This window comes from Chlamydomonas reinhardtii, chromosome 3 (genome assembly GCF_000002595.2).
Source record: "Chlamydomonas reinhardtii strain CC-503 cw92 mt+ chromosome 3, whole genome shotgun sequence".
NCBI lineage: Eukaryota > Viridiplantae > Chlorophyta > Chlorophyceae > Chlamydomonadales > Chlamydomonadaceae > Chlamydomonas > Chlamydomonas reinhardtii.
Window position 1 is genome coordinate 3,944,380 of NC_057006.1, and position 23,255 is coordinate 3,967,634.

General features: G+C 66.5%; 3 protein-coding genes across 3 annotated transcripts in view; 1 reads left to right on the forward strand and 2 right to left on the reverse strand.

Annotated features, from left to right (window-relative positions):
- The first annotated feature begins 85 nt into the window (after positions 1-85).
- CHLRE_03g171650v5 (uncharacterized protein) lies at positions 86-13,329 on the forward strand. The gene is made up of 23 exons (XM_043060889.1): positions 86-257; positions 381-883; positions 1,135-1,428; positions 1,637-1,833; positions 2,194-2,381; positions 2,919-3,071; positions 3,320-3,408; positions 3,619-4,398; positions 4,661-4,780; positions 5,001-5,104; positions 5,425-5,581; positions 5,978-6,135; positions 6,455-6,635; positions 7,038-7,279; positions 7,561-7,678; positions 7,957-8,133; positions 8,574-8,803; positions 9,043-9,140; positions 9,551-9,694; positions 9,859-10,160; positions 10,587-10,739; positions 11,212-11,350; positions 11,753-13,329. The coding sequence occupies exons 2-23, from the start codon at positions 638-640 to the stop codon at positions 12,229-12,231; spliced, it is 4,749 nt and encodes a 1,582-aa protein (XP_042926018.1). The 5' UTR covers positions 86-257; positions 381-637; the 3' UTR covers positions 12,232-13,329.
- A 790-nt stretch (positions 13,330-14,119) lies between these two features.
- On the reverse strand, positions 14,120-21,235 carry CHLRE_03g171700v5 (uncharacterized protein). Its single transcript, XM_043060890.1, has 14 exons — positions 21,195-21,235; positions 21,081-21,122; positions 20,786-20,893; positions 20,307-20,494; positions 19,941-20,050; positions 19,476-19,677; positions 19,131-19,238; positions 18,632-18,773; positions 17,756-18,425; positions 17,179-17,310; positions 16,892-16,941; positions 16,556-16,673; positions 15,332-16,307; positions 14,120-14,839 (listed from the first exon to the last, which is right to left on the reverse strand). Exons 1-13 carry the CDS (start codon positions 21,202-21,204, stop codon positions 15,746-15,748), a joined length of 2,442 nt encoding a protein of 813 aa, XP_042926019.1. The 5' UTR covers positions 21,205-21,235; the 3' UTR covers positions 14,120-14,839; positions 15,332-15,745.
- Positions 21,236-21,462: 227 nt separating this feature from the next.
- The window catches only part of CHLRE_03g171751v5 (uncharacterized protein), a 6,623-nt gene continuing 4,830 nt past the window's right edge, over positions 21,463-23,255 (reverse strand). Inside the window, exons 8-9 of the mRNA XM_043060891.1 lie at positions 23,014-23,246; positions 21,463-22,601 (exon numbers count right to left, since the gene is read on the reverse strand). Of these exons, the coding sequence (XP_042926020.1) occupies positions 22,113-22,601; positions 23,014-23,246 (722 nt within the window). The 3' untranslated portion in view covers positions 21,463-22,112. The remainder of the gene's footprint in view (positions 22,602-23,013; positions 23,247-23,255) is intronic.

The window sequence follows — 23,255 nt, forward strand, 5'->3', positions numbered from 1 at the left end:
ACGGATGGGGCGGCGAAGGCGCCAAACAAACAACGTCCTCGGGATCGACCCCAAGGCAACTTCGTTCCTTTACATATACCATACCCTATAACGAGAATGCGGATCGCAACTGGTTGAACGCGACGGGCTGAGCTAACATCACAAAAGCCTAGCGCAACGCTTGGGCGCCAAGAAGCCAACTAGTTGATATTTAGATATCAACTTCAGAATGGGACCAAATAGAGGAGGTGGCGCAGCAGCACGAGCGCAAAAGAAAGGTGCGTCTGTTCATCTGGCGCTCTTTGGCGGTATTTCGCCTCGCCGGCTGCATCCAGCGTTCGGTGATAGCCCATCATCGTGATATCCCATAGTGATAGCCCATTTTGAATTTCTTTGTCCAGGGGGCGGCGGCGGGCCGAGCAAGAGCGGAGGCGCCGGGGGCAGCGGCGGCAAAGGGGGCGGCGGAGGCGGGGGTAGCAAGGGCGTGAAGGTCGGTGGCAAGGCCAAGGCAGCTCCGGCCAAGAAAGCTGGCGGGGGTGGCGGAGGCGGAGGTGGCGGTGGAGGCGGTGGAGGAGGCGGTGGAGGAGGCGCTGGCGGGGGCAAGGACAAGGACGGGGCCATCGTCACACATGGACCCGCAGTGGGCATGAGTCAGGAAATGGTTGCTCTGGTGCAACAGACCCTCAACAGCATCTCCATAGCTTCCGCACCCGCCGCCGCGGCCGCGGCCGGCGGCAGCGGCGCGCCGGCGGCCGTGCCGCTGGCGGCGGCGGCGGGCGCCGCGCCCCCCGAGGCGTTTGTGACCGACCTCCGCGTGTTGGTGGGCAGCGACATTGTGAAGAAGGGCTTCAGCGCGGCGCAGGTGGAGGCGGCGTGGGAGGCCACACACGCGGCGGCGGTGGAGGTGAGGCGCGGGAAGGCGGGGGCGGGGTCGGGGAGTAGAGGAGTGAGGAACGGGTGTTTCGACCCTTCCCATAATACCTGTGGATAGAGGGGCGCCGGCGCCGGCTAGAGGGCGCTGAAGCGTGGCAGGTGGCACTCTGAATCCATACTATGTCTTTACCTTCACCTGCACCCGCACCTCCCCGCATTCACCTTCATCCCCCCACAACACGCCACGTGACGTGACGGTCACGCACGCACGCACGCTCGCAGTCTGGCGCCTACGACACCAGCTTCATGAACGCGCGCAAGTCGCGGCAGGAGGCGGTGTTGCAGCGGCTGCTGCTCACGCTGTCGGAGGCGGAGCTGCCGCCCGCCTACCGCACACACCAGCACGGGCACGGACACGGCCGCCAGGGGCAGAAGGGAGGAGGAGGCGGGGGCGGAGGTGGAGGCGGGGGCGGGGGCGGGGGCGGAGGCGGAGGCGGCGGCCAGCAGCAGCAGCAGGCGCAGCAGGCGGAGGCGGGCGGCGGTGGCAAGGGCAAGGGGCGGCGTCAGGCGTCAGGGGTGAGTGAGCCGCGCGCGCGCGAGTTTACCTTCGTGCCTGCCCTTACCTATGCTCCTCCACCAGCTTATGAAGAATGACAAGTTGCAGTTGCAGCCCATAACTTGTCTTACCAGCTCTCCCAATCCGAGTACCCGCCCAACAGTCCCTCATTACCACCACCCATCTGCATCACCTGCCATGCGCAACCCCTCTCCTGCTTCCCCACAGGCTGCTTCCGGCTCCCCGGCTGACGACGCGGCGGGCGGGGCGGTGCGCTCGCCCGCTGACGTGGCGCGGCAGGGCGCGGCGGAGGCGGTGGCGGCGCTGTGGGCGGCGGGGTTTGACGGCGCCGCCGCCAAGTCCGCGGTGGCGGCGTACGGACGAGACGTGGGCGGCGCGCTGCAGCAGCTGTGCAGCGGGCTCAGGTGCGGAGAGGGCGTGTCGGGGGGTCGGCGGTGTGAGGTGACGGTGTGAGTTGGGGTGGGGTGGGGTGGGGTGGGGTGGCGGTGTGGCGGGGTGAGGTCGCGGGGTGAGGTCGCAGGGTGGATGGGTTGGCACCCGCGTGCGTGTGTCAATGTGCCACCCACCTCCCGTCCTTGACGTGCGCCTCTTGTCGTTACGCCGTGTGTGTGTGTGTGTGTGTGTGTGTGTGTGTGTGTGTGTGTGTGTGTGTGTGTGTGTGTGTGTGTGTGTGTGTGTGTGTGTGTGTGTGTGTGTCTGTGTGTGTGTGTGCGCGCGCGCGCATGTGTGTGTGTGTGTGTGTGTGTGTGTGTGCTTACCCACAGGCCGCCGCCGGAGGCCGCCCGCGCCGCCATGGCCGCCGCCGACGTGTGGGTGGGCGCGGTGCCTGACGTGGCGGCGGCGGAGATGGGCGCCCTGGCCGAGATACTGGGGCCGGAGCGGCAGCGCGGCTGCGCGCGCGGCGCCAAGAGGGTGGAGCTGGAGGCGGCGGTGGAGGGCCTGCCGCCGGGGGGTGAGCGGGGCGAGGTGGGGGATGTAAATACCAGCCCAAGCGAAACCAGAAGAAACTGCGCTAGCGAGGCACAGGGCGGAGGCGACAGGTGCAAAGCAGGGATGCTCGTCGGGGGCGTCGTGGCGGCGGAGAGGAGGGGGGGGGGCCGGGGGAGGAGGACTGGGGGAGGGCTGCGGGAGGACTGGGGGAGGTCGGGGGAGGGGGAGGACTGGAAACGGCGGGGCGGCCCAGGAAGGGCAGGGGGCGCAAGTGGATGGTAGTGGTGTGTCGTGGCGTGTGTATGCTGCGGCTGCGCGTGCGGGGACACGCGGCCTGAAACGCGGCCTGGCACGACGCGGACATGCACTGGCGTGCGGACAGATCACCCCGACCCCCCTCCCCTCCTTCACTCGCTCCTTCTCCTGCCCTGCCCCCTCGCCCCGCCAGGCGCTGTGCCCCAGGCACGCCGTACATGCCATGCACCGGACTGACACCGCACTGACGCGCCACTGCCCCCCCCCCTTCCTCTTCCCCTTCCCGCCTCCCCCCTCCCCTCAGGCACACTGGAGGCGGAGTTCGACACGGACCGCGGCCTGTACCCCTTCGAGCCGCCCACCTGCCTGGCCTACGTCCACCCGCACCTGCCCTTTGCCGCCACCGCCGCCCTGACCGCCGCCGCCTGGCGCCGAATGGTGGAGCTGTGCGGGCAGGGTGAGGCGGGGCGAAGAGGAGGAAGGATAGTGGGGCGGGGTGGGGTAGGCAGGCGGAGAGACACAAGCGCACATGTACACACACGCACACAACCCTCCTGCTCTCGTAACGCTCACGCACACCCACACACAAATGCACCCGTCGAACTTTTCCCCGTATGCTTTTATCGCAAACGCACACCTGCGCACACACCTGCACACACCTACGCACACACTCACACACACACACACACATATTAATGCCGCCAGGCTGTGAGGCTCCGCTGTGGCCGCTGCTGGACTGGCTGCGGGACGAGGGCGCGGCGGTGGTGGCGGCGGCGTCCGCAAAGATGAACAGGGTGGGGCGGGAGGGGCGGCAGGGGCTTGAGAGGCCGGAGGGGTGGATGCCAGCAAAGAGGGGGAGGACACGGTGGCGGGCCTACAGCGCAAAAATGGTGTCAAGTTAAGATGTCGTCAAGTGGGTTGTAGAGGTTTTGGTTGGGTTTCATGGCCGTGATATGGGTGACCATGCCGATCTCGCTCCGGGCGTGGACCCCCGACGGCAACAGGTCCTGCAACAGAACGGAGTCGAGGCACCGGCGCCGCCGAAACAGCCGGCGGCGGCGCCAGCAGCAGCGGCGGCGGCAGCAGCAGGTGGCAGCGGCGGTAGAGGCTCAGCCGCTGCAGTGGCGGCGCCGGCAGCGGCGCCGGCCACGGTGCCGGTGCCAGCGGCTGCGGCAGCGGCGGCGGCGGCTGCAGACGCGCTTGCCGGCACCCGCCGCGGCGGCAGCGGTGCGCTCGCAGCCAAGGCGCTTGCGGCAGTAGCGGGCAATGGTGCTACAGCCACAGGGGCGGCGGCGGCTGCAGCGGCTGCTGCTGCCGCTGCTGCGACAGCGCCGGCGGCGGCCGCCAGCAATGGCCGCGGCGGAAGGGGCGGCAAGAAGGATCAGCGGCCGGAGTCAGCGCAGCCGCCGCAGGCGTCTCCCTCGCCCGCCCCAGCCTCCACCTCCGCCTCCTCCCGGCCAGTCAGCGCGCCGCCGCCACAGCAGCAGCAGCAGCAGCAGCAGCAGCAGGAGCCGCCGGCGGGCGGGCGGCTGGCGGCGGCGGCAGTAGCGGTGCCGGAGCTGTCTCGCGAGGAGCTGGCGGCGCGGCGGGCGGCGCAGCTGCAGCGGGCGGCGGCGGACGACCTGGCACGCAACGGCGCTCGGCGGTCGGCGGCGCTGGCGGCGGCGCTGGCGGAGTGGCGAGCCAGCAGCGACCCCAAGACCGTGTCCATGCGGCAGCAGCGCGAGCGGCTGCCCGCGTGGAGCCGCCAGGCGGAGGTGGTGGCGGCGGTGGCCAAGCACCAGGTGTGTGCGTGTGCGTGTGTTGGGGGAGGGGGCGTGTGTGTGTGTGTGTGTGTGTGTGTGTGTGTGTGTGTGTGTGTACGTATGTGTGTATGTGTGCAGAGACCCCTTGCTTGCCTAGGCGCTAGGCACTTGCTTAGCGGGAGGCTAGAGGACTGAACGTGTGGACCCCAGCCTCACGGGCTGCCACCCCCCTCCGCCTCCGAAGTTTTCATGCATCCTCTACCGCTTTACCAACCATCTTTGCAACTCCCCGCCCTTGCAGGTGGTGGTGATTGCGGGCGAGACGGGCTGCGGCAAGACAACGCAGGTGCCGCAGTTCCTGTTGGACGCGGCCATCGACTCGCCGGGCGGCGGCGGCGGCGTGGGTATCGTGGTGACGCAGGTGCGGCGGGTGTGAGCTGCCGTGAAGTTGCCGGCGCCGGCCGGGCGCACCTACGTATACACATGGGGCAAATTGATTGCAACTCAGCCGCAGCGGCCGCCGGCCACACGTGTACATATAACTGAACGACTGCAGCGACCGGCAACCTGAAAGACGTATGTAATGTTAATGTTATGTTTGTGTTTGTGTGTGTGCTGTGTGTGTTTGTTGTGGCCTGCAGCCGCGGCGTATCTCCGCCACCTCGGTCGCGGCGCGTATGGCGGACGAGCGGCGCGAGCCCCTGGGGCGCACCGTGGGGTACGCCATTCGCATGGAGAGCAACAGGTGCGGGCGCGGGGGGCGGCTGGTTGGGCGGGGGGCGGCGGCGGGGGGTTCATGGGCGTCGTGGGGTTTATACACACACATGCACATACACCCAAGCATACACATACACACACATATACACACACACGCACTTTCACCCTCTCTCGTTTGTTTATGACGCACATATACACACACATACACACACACTCCCGTTCCCTACGCGTAATGTTTTCCTTGTGCTCTTTAACACACTCCCGTTCTCCCGTGTGCCTCTCCCCCGTCCCCTCCCTGCCCCCCTCCCTCCCTCCCTCCCCTCCCTCCCCTCCCCCCCTCCCCCCCAGGTCCTCCGACACCCGCCTGCTGCTGTGCACCACGGGTGTGCTGGTGCGGCGGCTGATCGAGGACCCGCTGCTGGCCGGCACCAGCCACGTGCTGGTGGACGAGGTGCACGAGCGCAGCCTGGACTCGGACTTCCTGCTGGTGCTGATCAAGCAGCTGGTGAGGGGGACGGGGAGGGGGAGGGGGGGAGGGGGGGGAGGAGGGTTGTAAATTCTAGCCCAAACTAAACCAAACCAAGCTCAAACGAGCGGAGCGCAGGCAGAGGCGTTAGTTGCAAGTGATAATACTTATGGGATGGGGGCCGAGGCGTCGTGGAGGGGGAGGGCGAGCGGCGCTGGCGATAAATGTCGCCGCCCGGGCTCGGTGGCACGCACAACAGCACAGGACAGACACGCAGAGAGACAAACAAAGCCCAGGGGGGGAGGGGAGGGGGACGGGGGGGGCGAGGGAAGAGGGATGACGGAGGGTACCACCGACACACACCGACACGCGCCCGCGCCCCGCGCCCGCCCCCCTTCCCCCCCTCCTCTCCCGCCCCTCCTCTCCCGTCCGCAGCTGCCCAAGCGGCCCGACCTGCGGCTTGTGCTCATGTCCGCCACCGCCAACACCGCCGCCTTCAGCGCCTACTTCGGCGGCTGCCCGGTGGTGGCCATCCCGGGCTTCACGCACCCGGTGAAGGAGTACTTCCTGGAGGACGTGCTGCGCATGACGCGGTGAGGAGGGGGGGGTGAGGAGGGGGTGGGAGGAGGGATGGGGGAGACGGGGGGGAAGCGGCGTGTTGATATTGCAGGCCAGAGTGCCATAGGGCTGGGAATGCGGGGAGAAGCAGGACATGATTACAGAACAGAACGAAAGCATACTCGGGGCGGCCGGTTCTTTCCCCCCACCCAAGCTCCACCTGTCTTCTCCAACCACCACCCCTCCACACACCCCTCCACCCCACACACATCCCACTAAAATACTCAGGAATGTAACCCCACCACCACCGCCACCACCACCCCACCATCCCCGCCACTCCCGCCACCCCCGCAGCTACACTCCGGAGCCGGGCAGTGAGTACGCCCGGCGGGGGCCGCCCAAGGACGCCCTGGGCGCCAAGAAGGGCAGCGCGGCGCGGGCGGCGGAGGCGGAGGCGGCGGCGCTGGCGCGGCTGCCGGCGGCGGGCTACCCGCCGCCGGTGGTGTCGGCGATGAAGACCCTGGACCCGGACAAGGTGAGGGAGGGGCGTGTGGGATGTGTATAAGTGTGTGTGCGTGTGTGTGCGTGTGTGTGCGTGTGTGTGTGTGTGTGTGTGTTAAATAGCACGAAGAAAAAGAAGCGTAATGAGAGTATGTGTGTATCAGTATATGTGGGGGGGCGGGGGTGAGGTGTAGGCTTTGGCAGTCGAGTACCCCTCCCCTTCCTCCCCTGCCCTCGCAGCTCCCCACTCTGACCTCCTAACTATCCATGAATGCAACACCCCTCTCCACCGCGCGCTACGGGTTCTGGGACGGCAATGATTTGCTTGGGCATTGAAATCACCTTGAACCCCCCAAGATTGTCCACCGTCTACCATTTCCTTAAACAATCATGAATGCAAACCTCCATCCCATCCCCTCTACCCTCCTTCTCACAGGTCAACTACGACCTGCTTGTTGCCACCCTGGAGTGGATCTCCAGCCACGGCGAGGCCGGCGCCATCCTGGTGTTCATGCCCGGCCTCATGGAGATCAGCCGACTGGCCGAGGCCGCCGCCGCCAGCCCCACACTGCGCGCCGCCACCCGCGGCGGCGCCACGCTGGTGCCGCTGCACAGCGCCCTCGCCGCCGCCAGCACCGACACGGCGCTGGTGTTCGACCGCCCGCCCGCGGGGTGCAGGTGGGAGGTGTGGTGGGGGTGACAGTGGTGGGGAGGTGTGGGTGGGTTTGCCGTATGTGCTGTCATGCGCTGTTACGCGGGAGGAAAACCTGAGTCATAGAGTTTGGAGTTGGATGGGGAAGGCTTGGTGGAGGGCGCGCGCATTCTCACCCTCACTCCCACTGCCGCCCTCCCTCTCGCTGTCGCTCTCACTCCCACTCCCTCGCTCTCGGCCGAGCCCCTGCCCTCCCCTGCCCCCTTTCCTCTGCCCCCTTTCCCTCTCGCCCCTTCCCCCCTCTCAGGAAGATTGTGATCGCCACCAACATCGCCGAGACGTCCATCACCATCGACGACGTGGTGTGGGTGGTGGACACAGGACGGGCCAAGGAGAACAGGTACTGCCCGGAGACCCACATGCAGGTGAGCGGGGGGGGGGTTACAATCATCATTGTTACGAAATTAAGCCGTAGCCTGGAACAGTACGCGGAGGGAGGCAGTAGATTTCCTCCTCGCTCTTTTGCAATGGGTTCGGTTTAGGTTGGGCTGGTATCTACAACGCCACGCCGTCTTTGGGCTTGGGCAAATACCCCTACGCCCTCACCCACGCCCTGCCCATGCACTCACCCACCCAACCCTTCCCCGCTCCCCTCCCCTCCTCCCCCCTCACCCCCACCCCTCCTTCCCTCCTCCCCCCTCAGGCGCTTGTGGAGTGTTGGGTGAGCCGCGCCTCCGCCCGCCAGCGCCGCGGCCGCGCGGGCCGTGTGGCTCCCGGCCACTGCCTGCGCCTGTTCAGCCGCCACACACACGAGGCGGTCATGGAGGAGCACCAGCAGCCCGAGATGCTGCGCGTGCCGCTGGAGGGGCTGGTGCTGCAGGTGCGGGAGCGGGGTGGGGGGGGGGTTGGGGTGGGGGAGGTGGGGGAGGTCGGGGGGGGGGGGGTAAGTACCAGCCCAAACGAAGCCAAACCAAGTGACACGAATGGGGGTTAATGGTGTGAAGGGGGTTGAGCGGCCAGCGCAAAAGCTCACAGGCGGGCAGGGGAGGGGTTGGCGCATGTGAGGAATGCCTCCATCTCTGTGCCTGCATGCCCTGCTTGTAATTCAAGCAATTCGCCTCACATGAACGGCGCACCCCTACGCCTGCTGTCTACCTCGCAACACTTCTCTGCACCATCTTTGCAACCCCGCCCCATTCCTCCTTCTCCGCCTCTTCCGCCCTGCCTGGCCCCTCCCACCCCATTTGATATTCCCCAAGATGGTCTACCGTCTACCACTTCCTTAACTAATCATGAATGAATCCCACCCCATTTCCTCAGATCAAGCTGCTGCGTGTGGCCGGCGACCAGGAGCGCGCGGTGCAGGACTTCCTGGCTCGCGCCCTGGAGCCGCCCGGCGAGGAGGCGGTGGGGGCGGCGGTGCGCAGCCTGGTGGGCATTGGCGCGCTGGAGGGCGGCGGCGGCGGCTCGCGCCTGACTCCGCTGGGGGTGCACCTGGCCACACTGCCGGTGGATGTGCGCGTGGGCAAGATGCTCATCTATGCAGCCATGTGGGTGGTGGGGGTGGGGTCGGGGGGTGGGGGGTGGGAGGGAGTTGGGGGATGGGGATGTTGTTAGGATGTCTCAAAGTACGGTAGGGGATTGAGGCGGTGCTGCGTTCTTTCCCTCCCTTGTACTCTCTGCACTTGACCACACCTTCTCACCCCCTTGGATTACCACACACACACACACACACACACACACACACACCCCTTTTGTTTCGTTTTTTAACACACCCCTTTTCACGCAGGCTGGGCTGCCTTGAGCCGGTGGCGGTCATTGCTGCCGCCATGACACTGCGCTCGCCCTTCGTGGCGCCACTGGACAAACGCGCGGAGGCGGACGCGGGTAGGAGCGGGAGGGGGGGTGCAGGAGCGGGGGTAGGAGCGGAGGCGGACGCGGGTAGGAGCGGGGGTAGGGGCGGGGGGTAGGAGCGGGGGCAGGAGCGGGGGCAGGAGCGGGGGGCAGGAGCGGGGGCAGGAACGGGGGTAGGAGCGGGGGGGCTACATGCGGGGGTGGGAGGTGGGGGTGGGGATGGGGACCCACCGGGGGGGCATGCGTGCGAGCTCCACACCTGTCCTGGCAGGCCCTGCATCTCAAGCGCATCCTCGCTCCCCCCTCCAGTTGCATCCACCCTCCTTCCCGCCGCACCACGCGCCATGGTCTATCGTCTACCATTTCCTCAACCCCCCAACCCCTGCTGTCTACTTCGCTACACTTCTCTGTACCAATCCTTGCAACCCCCCAACCCCCCGCAGCCAAGCGCTCGTTCGCGGGCATGCGCTCCGACGCGCTGGCGGTGCTGGCTGCCTACCGGGCCTGGCAGGCGGCGCGGGACGCGGGTCGGGCGGCGGAGAGGGCCTTTGTGAGCGAGAACTTCCTCAGCGGCCGGACTCTGGCGGGTGGGTGCCGGGGTGCCGGGGCGAAGGGGGAAGGGGCGTGGGGTGCGGGGGAGGCGGGGGGGGTTGCAGGGATGTTTGGAAAAGCGGTAGGCACTGTGCCACACTGCACCTGACTGGACATGGCACACATATCACACACACACATCACACACACATACACACAGGTATGGCGGAGATGGTGTCTCAGTTCCGTCGCATGCTGCGGGAGGCGGGCTTCGTGGGCAGGCCCAACAGCCGCGGCGGCGGGGGAGGAGGCGGAGGCGGAGGAGGCGGCAGGGGCCGCGGCGACAGGGGCCGCGGCGGCGGCGGCGGCGGCGGCGGTGGACGGAGAGGCGGCGGAGGCGGCGGCGGTGGTGGTGGTGGTGGGGAGGATGAGGACGGTGGGGGCGCCACGGCGGCGGCCAATGGCAACGGCTCGGGCGGCGCTCCGGCAGTGGACCCATGTGACGCGCACGCAGACAACCTGGTGAGGGCGTTGGTTGAGGGAGGGGGCGGTGAGGGATTGGGCAGGTGGGTGACAGGGTGGGTGACAGTTGGATCACAGGTGGGTGAGAGGGGCCTGTAGACCGACAGCCAGGCGCACATGCACACGCACATGCACACGCACAAGCACACGCACACGCACATGCACATCTTCGCCTCCCGCTCCTCCCCCTCCTTCTGTCTACCCCGCTACACTTCTCTGTACCATCTTTGCAACTCCTTCCTCCCCCTCTCCCTCCTCCCCCTTCCCCTCCTCCTCACCCATCCTCTTCCCCCTGCCCATCCTCCCCGTCCTCCCTCCTCCCCCCTTATTCCGCACGATGGTCTACCGTCTACCACTTTTTTTAACTAACTATGTAATCCCCCCTCCCCCTCTCCGCCCTCCCCTCCTCCCTCCCCCCCTCCTCAGCTGCTGGTTCGGGCGGTGCTGGTGGCGGGGCTGTATCCCAACGTGGTGCGGGTGGAGGTGCCGCCGCCGGGCAAGGCCGGAGGCAAGCGGGAGCCGCGGCTGGTGGCGCAGCTTCAGGCGCCGGGCGGGCGGCAGGAGGAGCGCACGGTGCAGGTGGGGGGGCGAGACCATGTGTGTGCGTGTGTGCGTGTGTGTGGGCATGCGCGTGGGCGTGGGCGTAGGCGTGGGCCGTTGGTGGACAGCGTGGGGCGTGTTTGAATAGCTCAAAAGGAGAAACGACACGCGCAGGCACAGTGCATGTGTTGTGTGTACGCGTGCGTGTGCGTGTGAGCCTTCCCCACGCTAGTCCTGGCTACCCCTCCACGCCGCGCACCCGCACCTGCCGGTGCCACCCCCTCCCACGTCAGCATTTTGATCCCGCGCTACCGGGTGCGCCACTGCTCCTCGCTGCCTAGTCAACCCCACCTCTCCCCAAGCATAGGCCACCCTCTCATCCTCGCTCTTTTGCATCGGGCTCGGTGTAGTGATCGGGCTAATACCTACACCCCATCCCTGCAGTCTTCAGTGCATCCTGTACCGCTTTTCCAGACATCCTTGCAACCCCCCTTGCCCCCGTTCCCTCCAGGTCCACCCCTGCTCTGTCAACCACGGCGTGATCAGCAGCCTGGAGTCGCCCTGGCTTGTGTACGGCGAGATGGTGGAGAGCAGTGCCGTGTACCTGCGCGACTGCTCCATGGTCACACCCTACCCGCTGCTCATGTTTGGTGAGCGCGTGTGTGCGTGTGTGCGGGGGAAGGGGGAAGGGGTGTGCGTGTGCGGGGAGAGGGGGACGGGGGCAGGGGGAAGGGGGACGGCGGGGGGAGAGGGAAGGGGTTTGGGGGTGGGGGCTTTGCAAAAATGGGCGGGGAGGGGGTAGTTTGTTCCAATTCCAATTTGGGCGGATGCATTTGATATATGACTGTATGGCAGGACGGGCGTCGGACGGCACGCCACACATCGGCAGCGAGGATCATGGCGGGGCACACGGGGCCGATGGGCATGAAAGCGGCCCCCTCCCCCCTTGTGCGCATGCGACTGCATCTGAACGCATGCAGCTGCATCTGAACGCATCTGACTATGCGTGTGCATCTGACTGTGCATGTGCATCTGACTGTGCATGTGCGCAGGCGGACCCATCTCGGTGCAGCTGGTGGGCACAGGCGGCGCCGCGCCGGCCGGCACTGGCACGGGCGGCGCCGCCAACGCGGCGGGCGTGGTGACCATGGACGGCTGGATCCGTCTGGGCTGCGCGCCCAAGGTGGCTGTGCTGTTCAAGGAGCTGCGGGGGCAGCTGGACGCATTGCTGCAAGACAAGATAGAGCGGCCCGAGATGGACCTGTGGGAGCGAGGCGGCCCCGTCATCAACACAATCCTGCAGCTCCTCACCACGGAGACGGTGGCGCCCGCGGCGCCGGCGGCGGTGGCGGCCGCGTCAGCAGGCGGCGGTGGGGGAGGGGGCGGTGGCGGAGGGGGTGGAGGGGGTGGTGGAGGGGCGCAGAAGGGCGGCGGAGGCGGAGGCGGCGGCAAGGGAGCGGCGGGCGGCGGCAGGGGCGGCGGCGGCGGCGGTGGCGGGGGCAGGGGTGGGAGCGCAAGGCCGCGCCGGTGAGGGGTGGATGATGTATGTATGCGTGTGCTGGTGCTGCCAATGCTGAAGTGTTGTGTTTGCAAAGAGGCGGGTTGCTGCGTTTTATGTGGCGGTGCTGCATGTTGGCATGTGTTCTGAAGCAAGAGGGGCGAGGGACAATTCGAGTGAGTGCGGACGAATCGCGGGGGGGCGCGAGACCGAGGGGACAGGCAATGCGTTGTTGTTACGTGACTCGTGTGGACACATGAGTGGCGAGGCGGTGGCTTTGACTTGTGTGATGTACTTGCAGCAGGGAGGGTGCAGCTGGAGCAGTGATCATGCAAGCTGGGACGGAGTGTGGGCGTGGTGATGCAAGGTATTGCGGCTCGGTCCTCCCCCTTTGCTCCGCTAGTTTAACTTGGATTGGTTTAGTTTGGGCTGGTGTTTACAACCCCCACCCCGCTGGCGCCACACACGCGTGCCTGCAGTGCTGCTTGCATGGCAAGGGCAAACGGGGAAGGGTGTAGGGCGGCAAGCGCGGCTTCTGCGGTGCTGTGTGCTGTGTGATGTGGCGGCGAGAGCGGAAGCACCGTGCACCGTGGTGTGGGAGGCGAGCGCAGTTCGGAGCTACCGGGCCTTTGGCTTCTGGACTTCTACCGTATTAACGAAGACGAGTTACTATTGCGTGTCGGGGAAGGCCTGCACCCTGAGGTACTCTACAAAACTGCTCCGCACTCTGCAAGCTGCTTCCTAGGCCCAGGTCCCAGGGCGCTCCTCGCCGTACCCCTTGCAAATGCGCCGTCCTCCCTGCGCGCGTTGTCCGGCAAGCTGCACGGTTCGACAAAGGCTCGAACGCGGGGGAAGCTTCCTTTCACTGTGCATCTGCGTGCACTGCAATAACTGCATAGCGATGCGGCCATGAAGGCACGGCGTGAAATGAATGGCGCTGGGTTCCAGTTGCTGGCGGAGGGTTTAGTTAATGGACCCCCGCGTGTTTGTCCTGGAGCAGCGTGAGTGCCAGGGGAGGTGACACTCCCCTGGTGAGTGCTGCATCTACGACGCATGGCATCCAGTTGAGCAGATTGCAGGTCGTGGGGATTTACGAGCCAACGTGCAGAATACGTGTAACTAACGTTCGAGGTTCTTCGGCAGCGTTATAACACTTACAAGGACACGTGTCAGGCATGCATGGATGTTGGACGTTGCACCATGGTAGCGCGCTTCAGGGGCTGTTGTGAAGGGGCAGATGTCGGAGCAGAATGCGGCTGTGGATCCCGCCTGACGTGACCTGGCGCCGACCGTGACGGGTGCGCCCAAGTGACGTTGCCACGTGAGACAGGCGAAGCTGTGCCTGGCGTACAGCAGCTGTGCACACGGCCCTCCTCCCGGGGCCTGTTCTGAGCTTACGCCCATTCCCGGACGCTCGGTAACACAGGCGTGGGGACGGGGAGCGAGGAGGGGGCCCGCCGGAGGAGGAGAGCACTATATGGCCTGGCTCGACGGCACTCAAGGCAAAGGAAGTGAGACACGCTGGCCGGCATGCCCCGCCGACCCGTTAGCATCTTAAAGTAGCAGTTTGGAATTCCTTCCGTGTTGTTTGCCAGTGACCCGGGTGCGACCAGGAAAGGGGGAGGCCACGCGTTGGGCCAGTGTGCCGGCGGAGTAGAATCGAGTTTGACGTCTTTCGTGGTAGCGATTCAGGCTAAGGGGGCGGCAGGCGCGGCGCTGGCCAGTCTTTCGCTTCCCACCCGCCCACCCTGCGATAGCCGGGCGTAGACTCGGGTAGGACTGGTGCTGCACCGGGAGGGAGTGGCCTCCGCATGCGCCGAGAAGGGGTGCGGAACGGGCGAGCTCGCCGGCCGCGACCACGTACCGATAACAATCCAATCCTGTTGTTGGGAATGGGGGAGAGGCGACAGCTTCTCACTCGGCATGTGTGGACTTACAGCGTGCTCTTCTCTGCGCTGTATGCACCGCCCGAATAATGTGCATCCATTTTCGAGTGTCCAAAATCCAAATGTCCAATTGTCCCATCTCCCATCTCCAGCCTCCTGCAGCGGGTTGCACCCCTCCCGTCTCCGTCCATACATTCATCCTCCCCACCCCCCGAACCTCACAACGGCAGCACCTGCCTGTGCGCCGCAGCCCCTCCGCACCATACATCCATCCAATGACAGGGCACTGTGCGCAACTGCGCACACGCACGGTGTGCTCTGCACCCATCCAACAACAGCAACCGGCGGCGCTACGACAAACATCGCGACGTCGCTTGCCCAGTAGGCGACATGGGCACGCACGTGCTGCTGTGTGCTCGCCTGGACACACGCACGCCTCCTGACAGCCGCCTTCGCCGCAAGCTAGGCGCAACGCTAGGCGCCAAAGGCCCGCAGGCATTACGCCCACGTTACCTATGAACAATCAATGCACCAATAATGCGCCGCACAGGGGGGGGTAGAATCTTCCGAAACAGACCCCATGCCTCAAATGGATAGAGCTCAACGAGAAAATCACGAATCCGCTTTCAAAATCGAAAATGGGTTTCTGGGTGCAAAGTTATGACCCCTCAAAGTGGCCGGTCGGTCGGTCGGTCGGGGGGTCCCAAGAGGTTTTGCACAGGTTCGTGCCAAGTTTTGTTCCTAGCGCTTCTGTCCTGCAGCACGCGGCGCAATGGGTGCAGCTCAACGATGCGTGCGTAGGTATACCCCAGACTCAGCACACGTGCATAGTTTGGGGCAGTTTGGGGAGCGGCATGTCGGCATTTCGGGAGATGCCTGGGGAACTGGTCAGGGACAGGCCGGTGCCGGCCGGGTTTTGCATGCATGAACGTGTCAGCACATTTCGTATCGTCAAGGAACATTGAAGTAAGCCGTTGCATAGCAGGCCAGTCTATCAGGATACTTGTCGGCAGCCGGGCCACATGTCCACATGTCCACATGTCGGTCGGTCAAAGTGTGTTCCCAAGGCGGATCATCAAACATAGCGATAGAGCTCACCGAGAGCAGTCAATTGGCACCAACCTGACAAAAAACTAAGGGGTTCTGAGGGGGTTTTGGGGGGTCGTACGGCAGGGGGGGTCGGTCGGTCGGTCGGTCGGGGGGTCCGGGAGGTTTTGTGGCATGGGGTCAAAAAAGTTTGTTCCTACCCCCCCCCTGCGCCGCATGTGCAAACAGCGCCGACAGGCGGCTGGGTCAGCCGGTTCCAGACTGCAGGACATAGCTGCATGCACCTGCCCAGCTGCTGCCCAGCGCTGCTAAGTCAGATATCAATAGAAGCAAGTGTCGAAAGAAGTAAGAACGTCGTAAGAACTAAATTGCAACATGGTTATTGCGCTGTACAGCTATTGTACCACAAATCAGTCAGAGGAACGCCGGGACCTGGCCGGACGCGCCGCGAACGACCTCAACCCCACTCGGCGCCTCTCCACTCCACAACAGCCTTACTATTCACATCGGCTCCCTTCAAGACAGGCAGCAGCCATGCAGCCGTCTCCCCTTCCCCACTCCTCCCCTCTTGACACAACGGCCCAAGCGGCCCAACACACGCGAAAGGAACCTCCTCACACGACCTGTGCCGGCAGCGCCTGTGCCGGACCCGCCGGCGCCGCCGCCGCCACGCCGCCTGCCTTCACCAGCGCCGGCCCCTGCCCCTGCTGCTCCTGATCCGTAGCCGTGTCGTGCTTCTTGTGCCCACCACCATCACCACCACCGCCCAGTATCTTGCCCAGGGTCCAAGGGCCGCCCTTCTTTCCGCCGCCGCCGCCGCTGCTTCCATTCACAGCGCTGCCGCCGCCGCCGCCACCTTCACCCGCGCCCGCCGGCGGCGCAGCCGCCGCCGTACGGGTCTGCTCCTCCACCGCCAGCGGTGCGGCCGCCGCCGCCGCCGCCCCGGCCCCGGCCGTCGTGCCAGCAGCGGTCGGCGGCACCGCCGCCGCCGTTGGCGTGGTGCCGGCGGGCCCGCCTGCAGCCGCCGTGCCGGCGGCGGCTCCGGCGCCGGCCACCCGCGGCAGCTGCTCGGGCGTCAGGTGCACGAAGGGCAGGTGCACGAAGTTGTGCGGCAGCTGGGGTGTGGCGGGCGGCACAGGCAGACCCATGAACAGCTTGCACACGCCCGCCATGTAGCTGCGGTGTGTGTGGGGGGGGGGGGGCCAAGGTTGGGGCAAGCGAGGGGCGGGGCGGGGGGGGGGCGAGGTCAGCGAGAGTGACGAAGTACGACCTCCTTCTGTAACGTTGCCGCCGTGTGTCTACAGCATACAGTCCTTACACTCAATTTCCTTTCTTTGTGCTTGTGCTCAATGCCGCGGAAGTCGTGGAAAAGTCAAGCAAACCCAGCCCAGCCGAGCCCTGCCCCTCGAAGCCCCAGCACGCACGTGTTTGCAAACAGCTCCCAGCTGCCGCGCCACACCAGCGGCAGCGCGGCTCGCTCCTGCGGCGGCAGGCAGCGCTCCAGAGCCAGCACGTTGCGCACCGAGAAGAACAGCGTCTTGTCTGGGGGTGGGGTGGGGTGGGGGTGGGGGTCGTGGGTGGAGGTGCAGATGGGTGGTGGTGGTGTGGGGGTTGTAAGCAAAAGGAGACATAAAGTGTATAGCAAGTGTATAGCAACGCGATGGTATGTGTGTGTGTGTGTGTGCGTGTGTGATGCTGTGGGTGCAGTAGCTGGGGTGGGGTCACTGGCGGCTCTGGTGCCCGCACCACTCGCGCCTCACCGTGTTTGACGTCATTGGCGTAATCCCAGGCCGTGAAGCCCACACGCAGCCTGGAGGTGGGGGGGGGAGCGGGGGGTAAAGTGGTGGTGGTGGGAGCGACGTAGGGAGCGGTTTACACGCACACGAAGCCGTATCACAGCATCGAAATGACCGGCGAGTGCCGACACGTTCAGCCCATGCGCGTGCGCACTCGCCTGTTCTCCCGTTCACCCCCAAGGTCCCTTCCCCCTACGCCCATCCGCTCCCCTGCCCCCGTAGCCGCCTGCCTGCCACCCCCCTCTCCTCACTTGCGCGCGGCGCGCTGCTGTCCGAAGCAGCCCAACAGCCCCGCCGCCGCCGCCACCTTGGCCTTGGTGATCTTCTTGGCTAGGGTGACGCGCCAGGGCACGGGCATGTAGTCGGCTCCCGCTCGCACATAGCTGGACCGGGGGGGGGGGGACGCATGGGGGGAGCGAGGGAGGGGGGAGGAGTGATCAGGGACAGGGTTCAGGGACAGGGTTCAGGGACAGGGGTGTACCGTGGGGCAAGGGGGAGGGGGCAGGGGCAGGGGCAGCGTGGGCGGAGAGCGCCAGCAATGCCCGACCGACCGACCAGTCTCTGTGGCAAGCAAAAGCGCGCGCATCGTACACACACGCGTACCGTACACACGTCTGTGCTTTCCTACCACAACCTCATGTCCTACACAACTCCTGTCCTACACAGTCCTGCGTGTGTGTTTCCCTGCCGTGGGCTCTCTCCACCCCACCCCGCCCGCCTGCCTGCGATCCGCTCTAGCCCAGTTTGGCTTGGTTCAGCTTGGGCTTGTCCTAACAACCCCCCAGCCCCGCCCCCAAACACCCACCCCCACACAACCCCTGTCCTCACCCGCCCAAGCGGTACTTGAGCTTGTGCACGGTGAAGAAGCGGCGAGCCATCTCGTACGCCTCCCAGTGCAGGCAGGGGTTGACGGTGCTGCTGGCGGCGTGGAACACCAGCAGCTCCCCCGCAGCCCGCTGCGCCGCCGGCGCCTCCCGCCGCCCCTCCTCCCCCGCCGCCGCCGCATCCAGCGCCGCCTGTGCCTGCAGCGCACGGCGGTTCCAATGGTCCCCCGAGTCCTCAGCCAGGGTGGCGGCGGCTCCGCCGCCGCCGCCGCCGCCGCCTTCGGCGCCGCCGTCGTGCGCTCGTCCAACCGTGGTGATTGTGCGCAGCGCGCCGCCGAAGCCGCCGCCGCCTTGCACCCCCGGCCTCAGTCTGAAGGACTCGTTCCCGCCCTCCAGGAACGAGCCCGACGTCCGCTGATCCGACATGGCCGCCGTCGCCGCCACCACGGCGGCGGCTCCGCCGCCGCCGCCGCCGCCGTTGGCGGCGGCGCGCGCCGCCAGCGCGTGCAGCTGCTCGCGGCTGTGGATGCCCGCGGCGAGGGCGGCGGCGGCTGCCAGGATGACTGCACCGGCGACGTCGCCGGGCACCGAGTCGAGCAGGTGCCAGGCGTGCCAGGCCGCACTGCCGCGGTTGAAGAAGCCCAGCGCGAAGGCGGTCATGTAGCCGGAGGGGCCTGAGGGGGAAAGAGAGAGGGGGATAGCTCATTCCCATCCCAGTATATACCATTGCCAACAAGCCACATCCACCACACGTGCTCACATGTCACCCCTGCCCTCCTGCCCCCTCCCGCCCTCCTCCCCTCCGCCCCCACCGTCTACCGTGCATCCTGCACCGCTTTTCCAACCATCTTTGCAAAGCCTCCCCGCTGCCTTGCCTCACCCGCCAGGTTGCCCACGTATCCCGGCCAGGGCGCGCCTGCCAACGCCGACACCAGGCTGGGCCGCACGATGGCGCAGCCGGCCGGGATGAGGCGCTCGGAGTGGTACTGCTCCACAAGCGACTCGGACAGGTGCTTGCCCAGCTGGGGGAGGGAGTGGGGGATTGGGGTGGGGGTGGGTGGCGGTGGGGTGGGGTTGAGGTGTCGGTGTCGGCGTGTGGGGGGGCGGCCCAAACTAAACCAAACCAAGCTAAACTAGCAGAGCACAGGCAGGGGGGGTATCAGTGCGTGTGGTTCCCAGGCATGGTCACACACGACCACTTCTACCATCCCGCTCTAAATACGACCCCATTTCTCGCCCCGCCCCTCAGCAACACACACATGAACACAACTACGATTCCGCTATACAAGCTACCCCCTTTCCGCCCCCACCTGCAGCTTCCAACTCACAATCGCCCACCGCACCCACCGCATCCACCCACCGCACCCGCCCCGCCCCACCAGGTATGTGTTTGGCAGCCCCCAGTTCTTGCACAGCATGTCAGCCCGCATGTCCGCCATGGCGGTGTCCGTGGCCAGCAGCTCGCGGGCCAGCCGCGCGTGGTCCACCTGGGGACACACAGGGAGGGAGTGGGTGAGAGGGAGGGGGTGTGAGGAAGGTGTGAGGAAGTGTGTATGGGTGTGGAGAGCGAGCCACTTGCGTGGGTGTGGGTGAACAACTGGGTGGGTGTGCGACGCAGCGGGACCTAGCGCGACATTCCCTCTCCCGTTGTCCTGCCCCCTCCCCCCGCCCCCCCTCCACTCCCCCGCTCCCCGATTCCGCCCTCCACCCCGCCGCCCACTCACCCGCTGGTCTCCGAACATGAGCGGGCACAGGCGCTCGGGTACCACGCTGTTGTGCGGCTGGTTCATGCCCACGAAGGAGGTGGACACGTGCACGAAGCCGGCGCAGCAGTGCGCCAGGCGGCCAGCCACCAGGCCCAGCAGACGCCGCGTGCCCTCGTAGTTGTTCAGCAGGGTGGTCTGGATGGGGTCCTCCAGCGCGATCCTGGAGCGTGTGCGTGTGTTTTTGGGTGTTTGTGTGTGTGTGTGTGTGTGTGTGTGTGTGTGTGTGCGTGCGTGTGTGTGTGTACACGTGGCAGGGGATGTGGATGTGGATGCGGATGTGCTGAATACGCGCCCCCCCCGCCTCCATCTCCCCACCCACCCCCACCGTCACTTACCACCCTGCCCACCTACCTACCAATACCTACCACTACCACCACCCACCCAGCCCCCACCGCAGCACCCTCAGCCCCTGTACCCACCCACCTGGCGGCGCTGTGTATGACCAGCAGCGACCCCTCCGCCGCCATCTCCGCCAGCGCCGCCTCCGAGATGCCGCAGCCGCTCTCAGACAGGTCGCCAGCCACCGCCACCACCTGACGAGATGTTGCGAGCACGCAGGCTCGGTCCCGACCAATCGCGCCCCACCGACCCTGGCGCTCCGCTCCGAAACGTCTAACGCACCTCCGTGCCCCGCCCTGCACTCCCCACGCCCACCCTCAACACCCCAAACCCCCTGTGCCTGTGCTTCGCTACCTTGGTTTGGTTCGCTTTAGCGCGGGCTTATCTTAACCACTCCCCCTCCCCTTCCTCCTCCTGCCCCCCCCCCCGTCCTCCCCCTCCTCCCCTCACCTTGCGCATGGCCTCGCCGTGCCGCTCCCGCACCGTCGTGAACAGCCCGCCCCCCAGCACCCGCCCCACCCGCTCCGCCGCGCCCAGCCGCCCCCGCGCCCGCGCCAGCACGTACACGCGCCCCACCGCCTCGCCCGCCACCCGCAGCAGCTGCTCCAGCACCACCCCGCCCAGGTAGCCGGTGGCGCCTGTGGGGGTGGAGGGAGGGGGGTTGCAAGGATTGGTACAGAGAAGTGTAGCGAAGTAGACAGCAGGTGTGGTGTTGTGCGGGGGGGGGGCGCAGGGAAGGGGAGAGGAGGGGAGGTCACGGGGGGATGAGGGTTGTTTGCGCCATAGCACTGGGGGGTGGGGGTGGGAGTGCGTCCGTGCCCTGCCGTCCTTCTTATCCCCTACTCCCCGAACTTATTCGTGTTCCCTACACCGGCCAGCAACCCGCCCCCGTCCCCGGGCTGCAGCCTGCTGCTGCGGGCTGCACGCACCTGTGATGAACACGGCGCGCCCCCGCAGCGACTCGATCAGCGACAGCTGCGGTGTGCCGCCGATGCTGCTGCCGCCCCCGCTTAGATCGGCGTCGGCGCCGACAGTGCCTGAGCCGACACCGGACAGAGGTAGGGGGTGGTGGGAAAACGCACGTGGGGCGGAAAACGGCACATCTGACCCTGACCCAAAGAGCGCCATGGTGCGAGATGGTGGCCAACCTCCTTCAAACTGGCTCGTCCATGGCAAGGCAGGCAGCAGAGCGCAGCTGCAAGCACGGAGCCGGCGCCCGCTCACCTGACGCCGTGGCGCCTACCCGCGGGTCTGACACCAGTCGCTCTGTGCACACAGCAGTTCAGTGTGCTTTCAACTTTCAAGGTATATCACCAAACTGCATCAAGGTTACGAAGCGAGAGTGCATGAAGTAGTCACAGCTGGGCGCGGCGCGACGCGGTTACTTGTCCTTGTCCCGACCCGCACACGCACCTTCCGTGGCGCTGCTGCTGCCGCTGCTGCCGCTCGCCGGCGAACCCCCGCGCGGCGGCACCGCCGCGTCAGCCGCGACCCCCGTTGTCTGCTGCTGCTGCTGCTCGGCCGCGGCCCCGCCGCCGCCCGGTGAGCCGGCAGTCGCACTCGGAAGCTTCAACCAACTGCTCATGGCGCTTGCTCTGTTTGCAAACTTCGGCAAAGGTTACACAAATATTGTGAGAAGTAAAGATTGGGTCTGGCACAGGCACTGCAGCAATCACCTGTCACGGACCTAAGCGACGCCTGGATCCTTCTTGCCCCGAGATCCCTGTCCGTGCCCTTGGACGGCAGTTGGCAGCGACCCCCCCCATCCTCGCGGCCCGCGCCAACTCCCTCGCATTGTCGGAACTGTTCGCCACCCCTCGCCCCCCACATCACCCCATCTCGAACGCAAAACACGCACCTCACGTTCGCTGTCCACCTCGGCCTCTTACACACGCAGTAGCCCAAAAACACGTCGCAATGAAGGCGTGCGCATACAGGACGGTTAGCATCATAGAAGACACGTGCGCACAACGCACACACCCCTGCTCTGCACCACAACGAGCGAGTCGGAACAGCGGCATTTCTTCCTGACTCCCAGAACCGACGGTCAAAGCCGGCGTATTGGTGCATGCATTCAAGCGTTAACACGAACTGGCCCGCTGGCAAGCGTATCCTACTCCAAACCTACAAGTAAGCTCGAATGCGCACGCACACGTGTCTCTTCAAAACAAACCGCACGCCATCTCAACCAGCCACACCGGTCACACTCCCCCTGACCCGCTTGCCTGCAGTGCTGCCCGCCCGCCGCCTCCCTCCTCAGTACTCGCCCGGCTGCAGCAGCGGCGCACGCAGCGCATTCGCAGACACAAAACTATTCCTCGGCGAGCCCGGCACCTGCCCCAACCCGCCGCCCGCCGCCGCAGCCGCGCTGCTCTGCTGCTGCCACACCGCGATGCGCTGGCGCGCCCGCGCCGCGCCGCCGCCCGCCAGCCCGTCCCCGCCCATCCACGAGTCCTCCCGCCCGCCTCCCCCAAACCCGCCCCCTCCTCCTCCTCCTCCTCCACCTCCTCCGCCTCCTCCTCCCTCCCTCCCCAACGCGCCCAGCCCTCCTCCGCCTCCGCCTCCCCCTCCCCCGAAGCTCATGACCCGCTGCAGCGCCGCCGCCTTGCGCTGCACGCTGGCCGCCGCCAGCACCTTGGCCAGGTGCTCGGGCAGCTCCCGGGCCAGCTTGGTGGGGTTGGCCCGGATGCGGCGGTCGTTGTCCACGTAGCGGTCCGTCTCGTCCACAATCTCGGTGCGAATGAGCTGAAGCGGGGCGGGGGTTACATTCATGGTTAATTAAGAAGTGAAGGCGGGGACAGAGGAAAGGGAGGCGGGCGTAAAGTAAGCATGTGGGGTAGCCCTTCATGCGAACGGTTGGTATGGAGCACGGAGTTGCCGACGTGCAGGGTGGTTCATGTGCCCGGGCCCAACGTGAAAATCCCATCATCAGGAAGGGGGTGGGTCGCGCCGGGGGCTGAGCAGGGTTGGTGCGGCTGCGCCAGGGAAAGGCGTACCGCACGCATGACGCGGGGAAGCGGCTTTGCCAGCGAGACCGCGCCCGGGTCGCCCCCCACCACACCCGCCCCCACACAGCCACCCCGCCCCGGCGCAACCGCCCCCCGCCCTCACACCACACACCAGCCCGGGCAGCCGGCCTTGCCGCCTGCGGCCTCACCTCCTCAATGACGTCCTCAATGGTAATGATGCCAATGGGCCGCCCCTCCGCCGCCGCCTCCGCCGCCTCTGCCTCCGCCACCGCGTCAAAGGCCGCCTCCGCCTCTGCCACCGCCGCCTCCGCCGCCTCGCCTCCGCCTCCGGCGCCGCCGCCCTCCGCATAGCCGCCGGTGTGGTTGCTGGCGCCCCGCGCCGCCGCCTCTCCGCCGCCTCCTCCTCCTCCTCCACCGCCACCTCTTGACA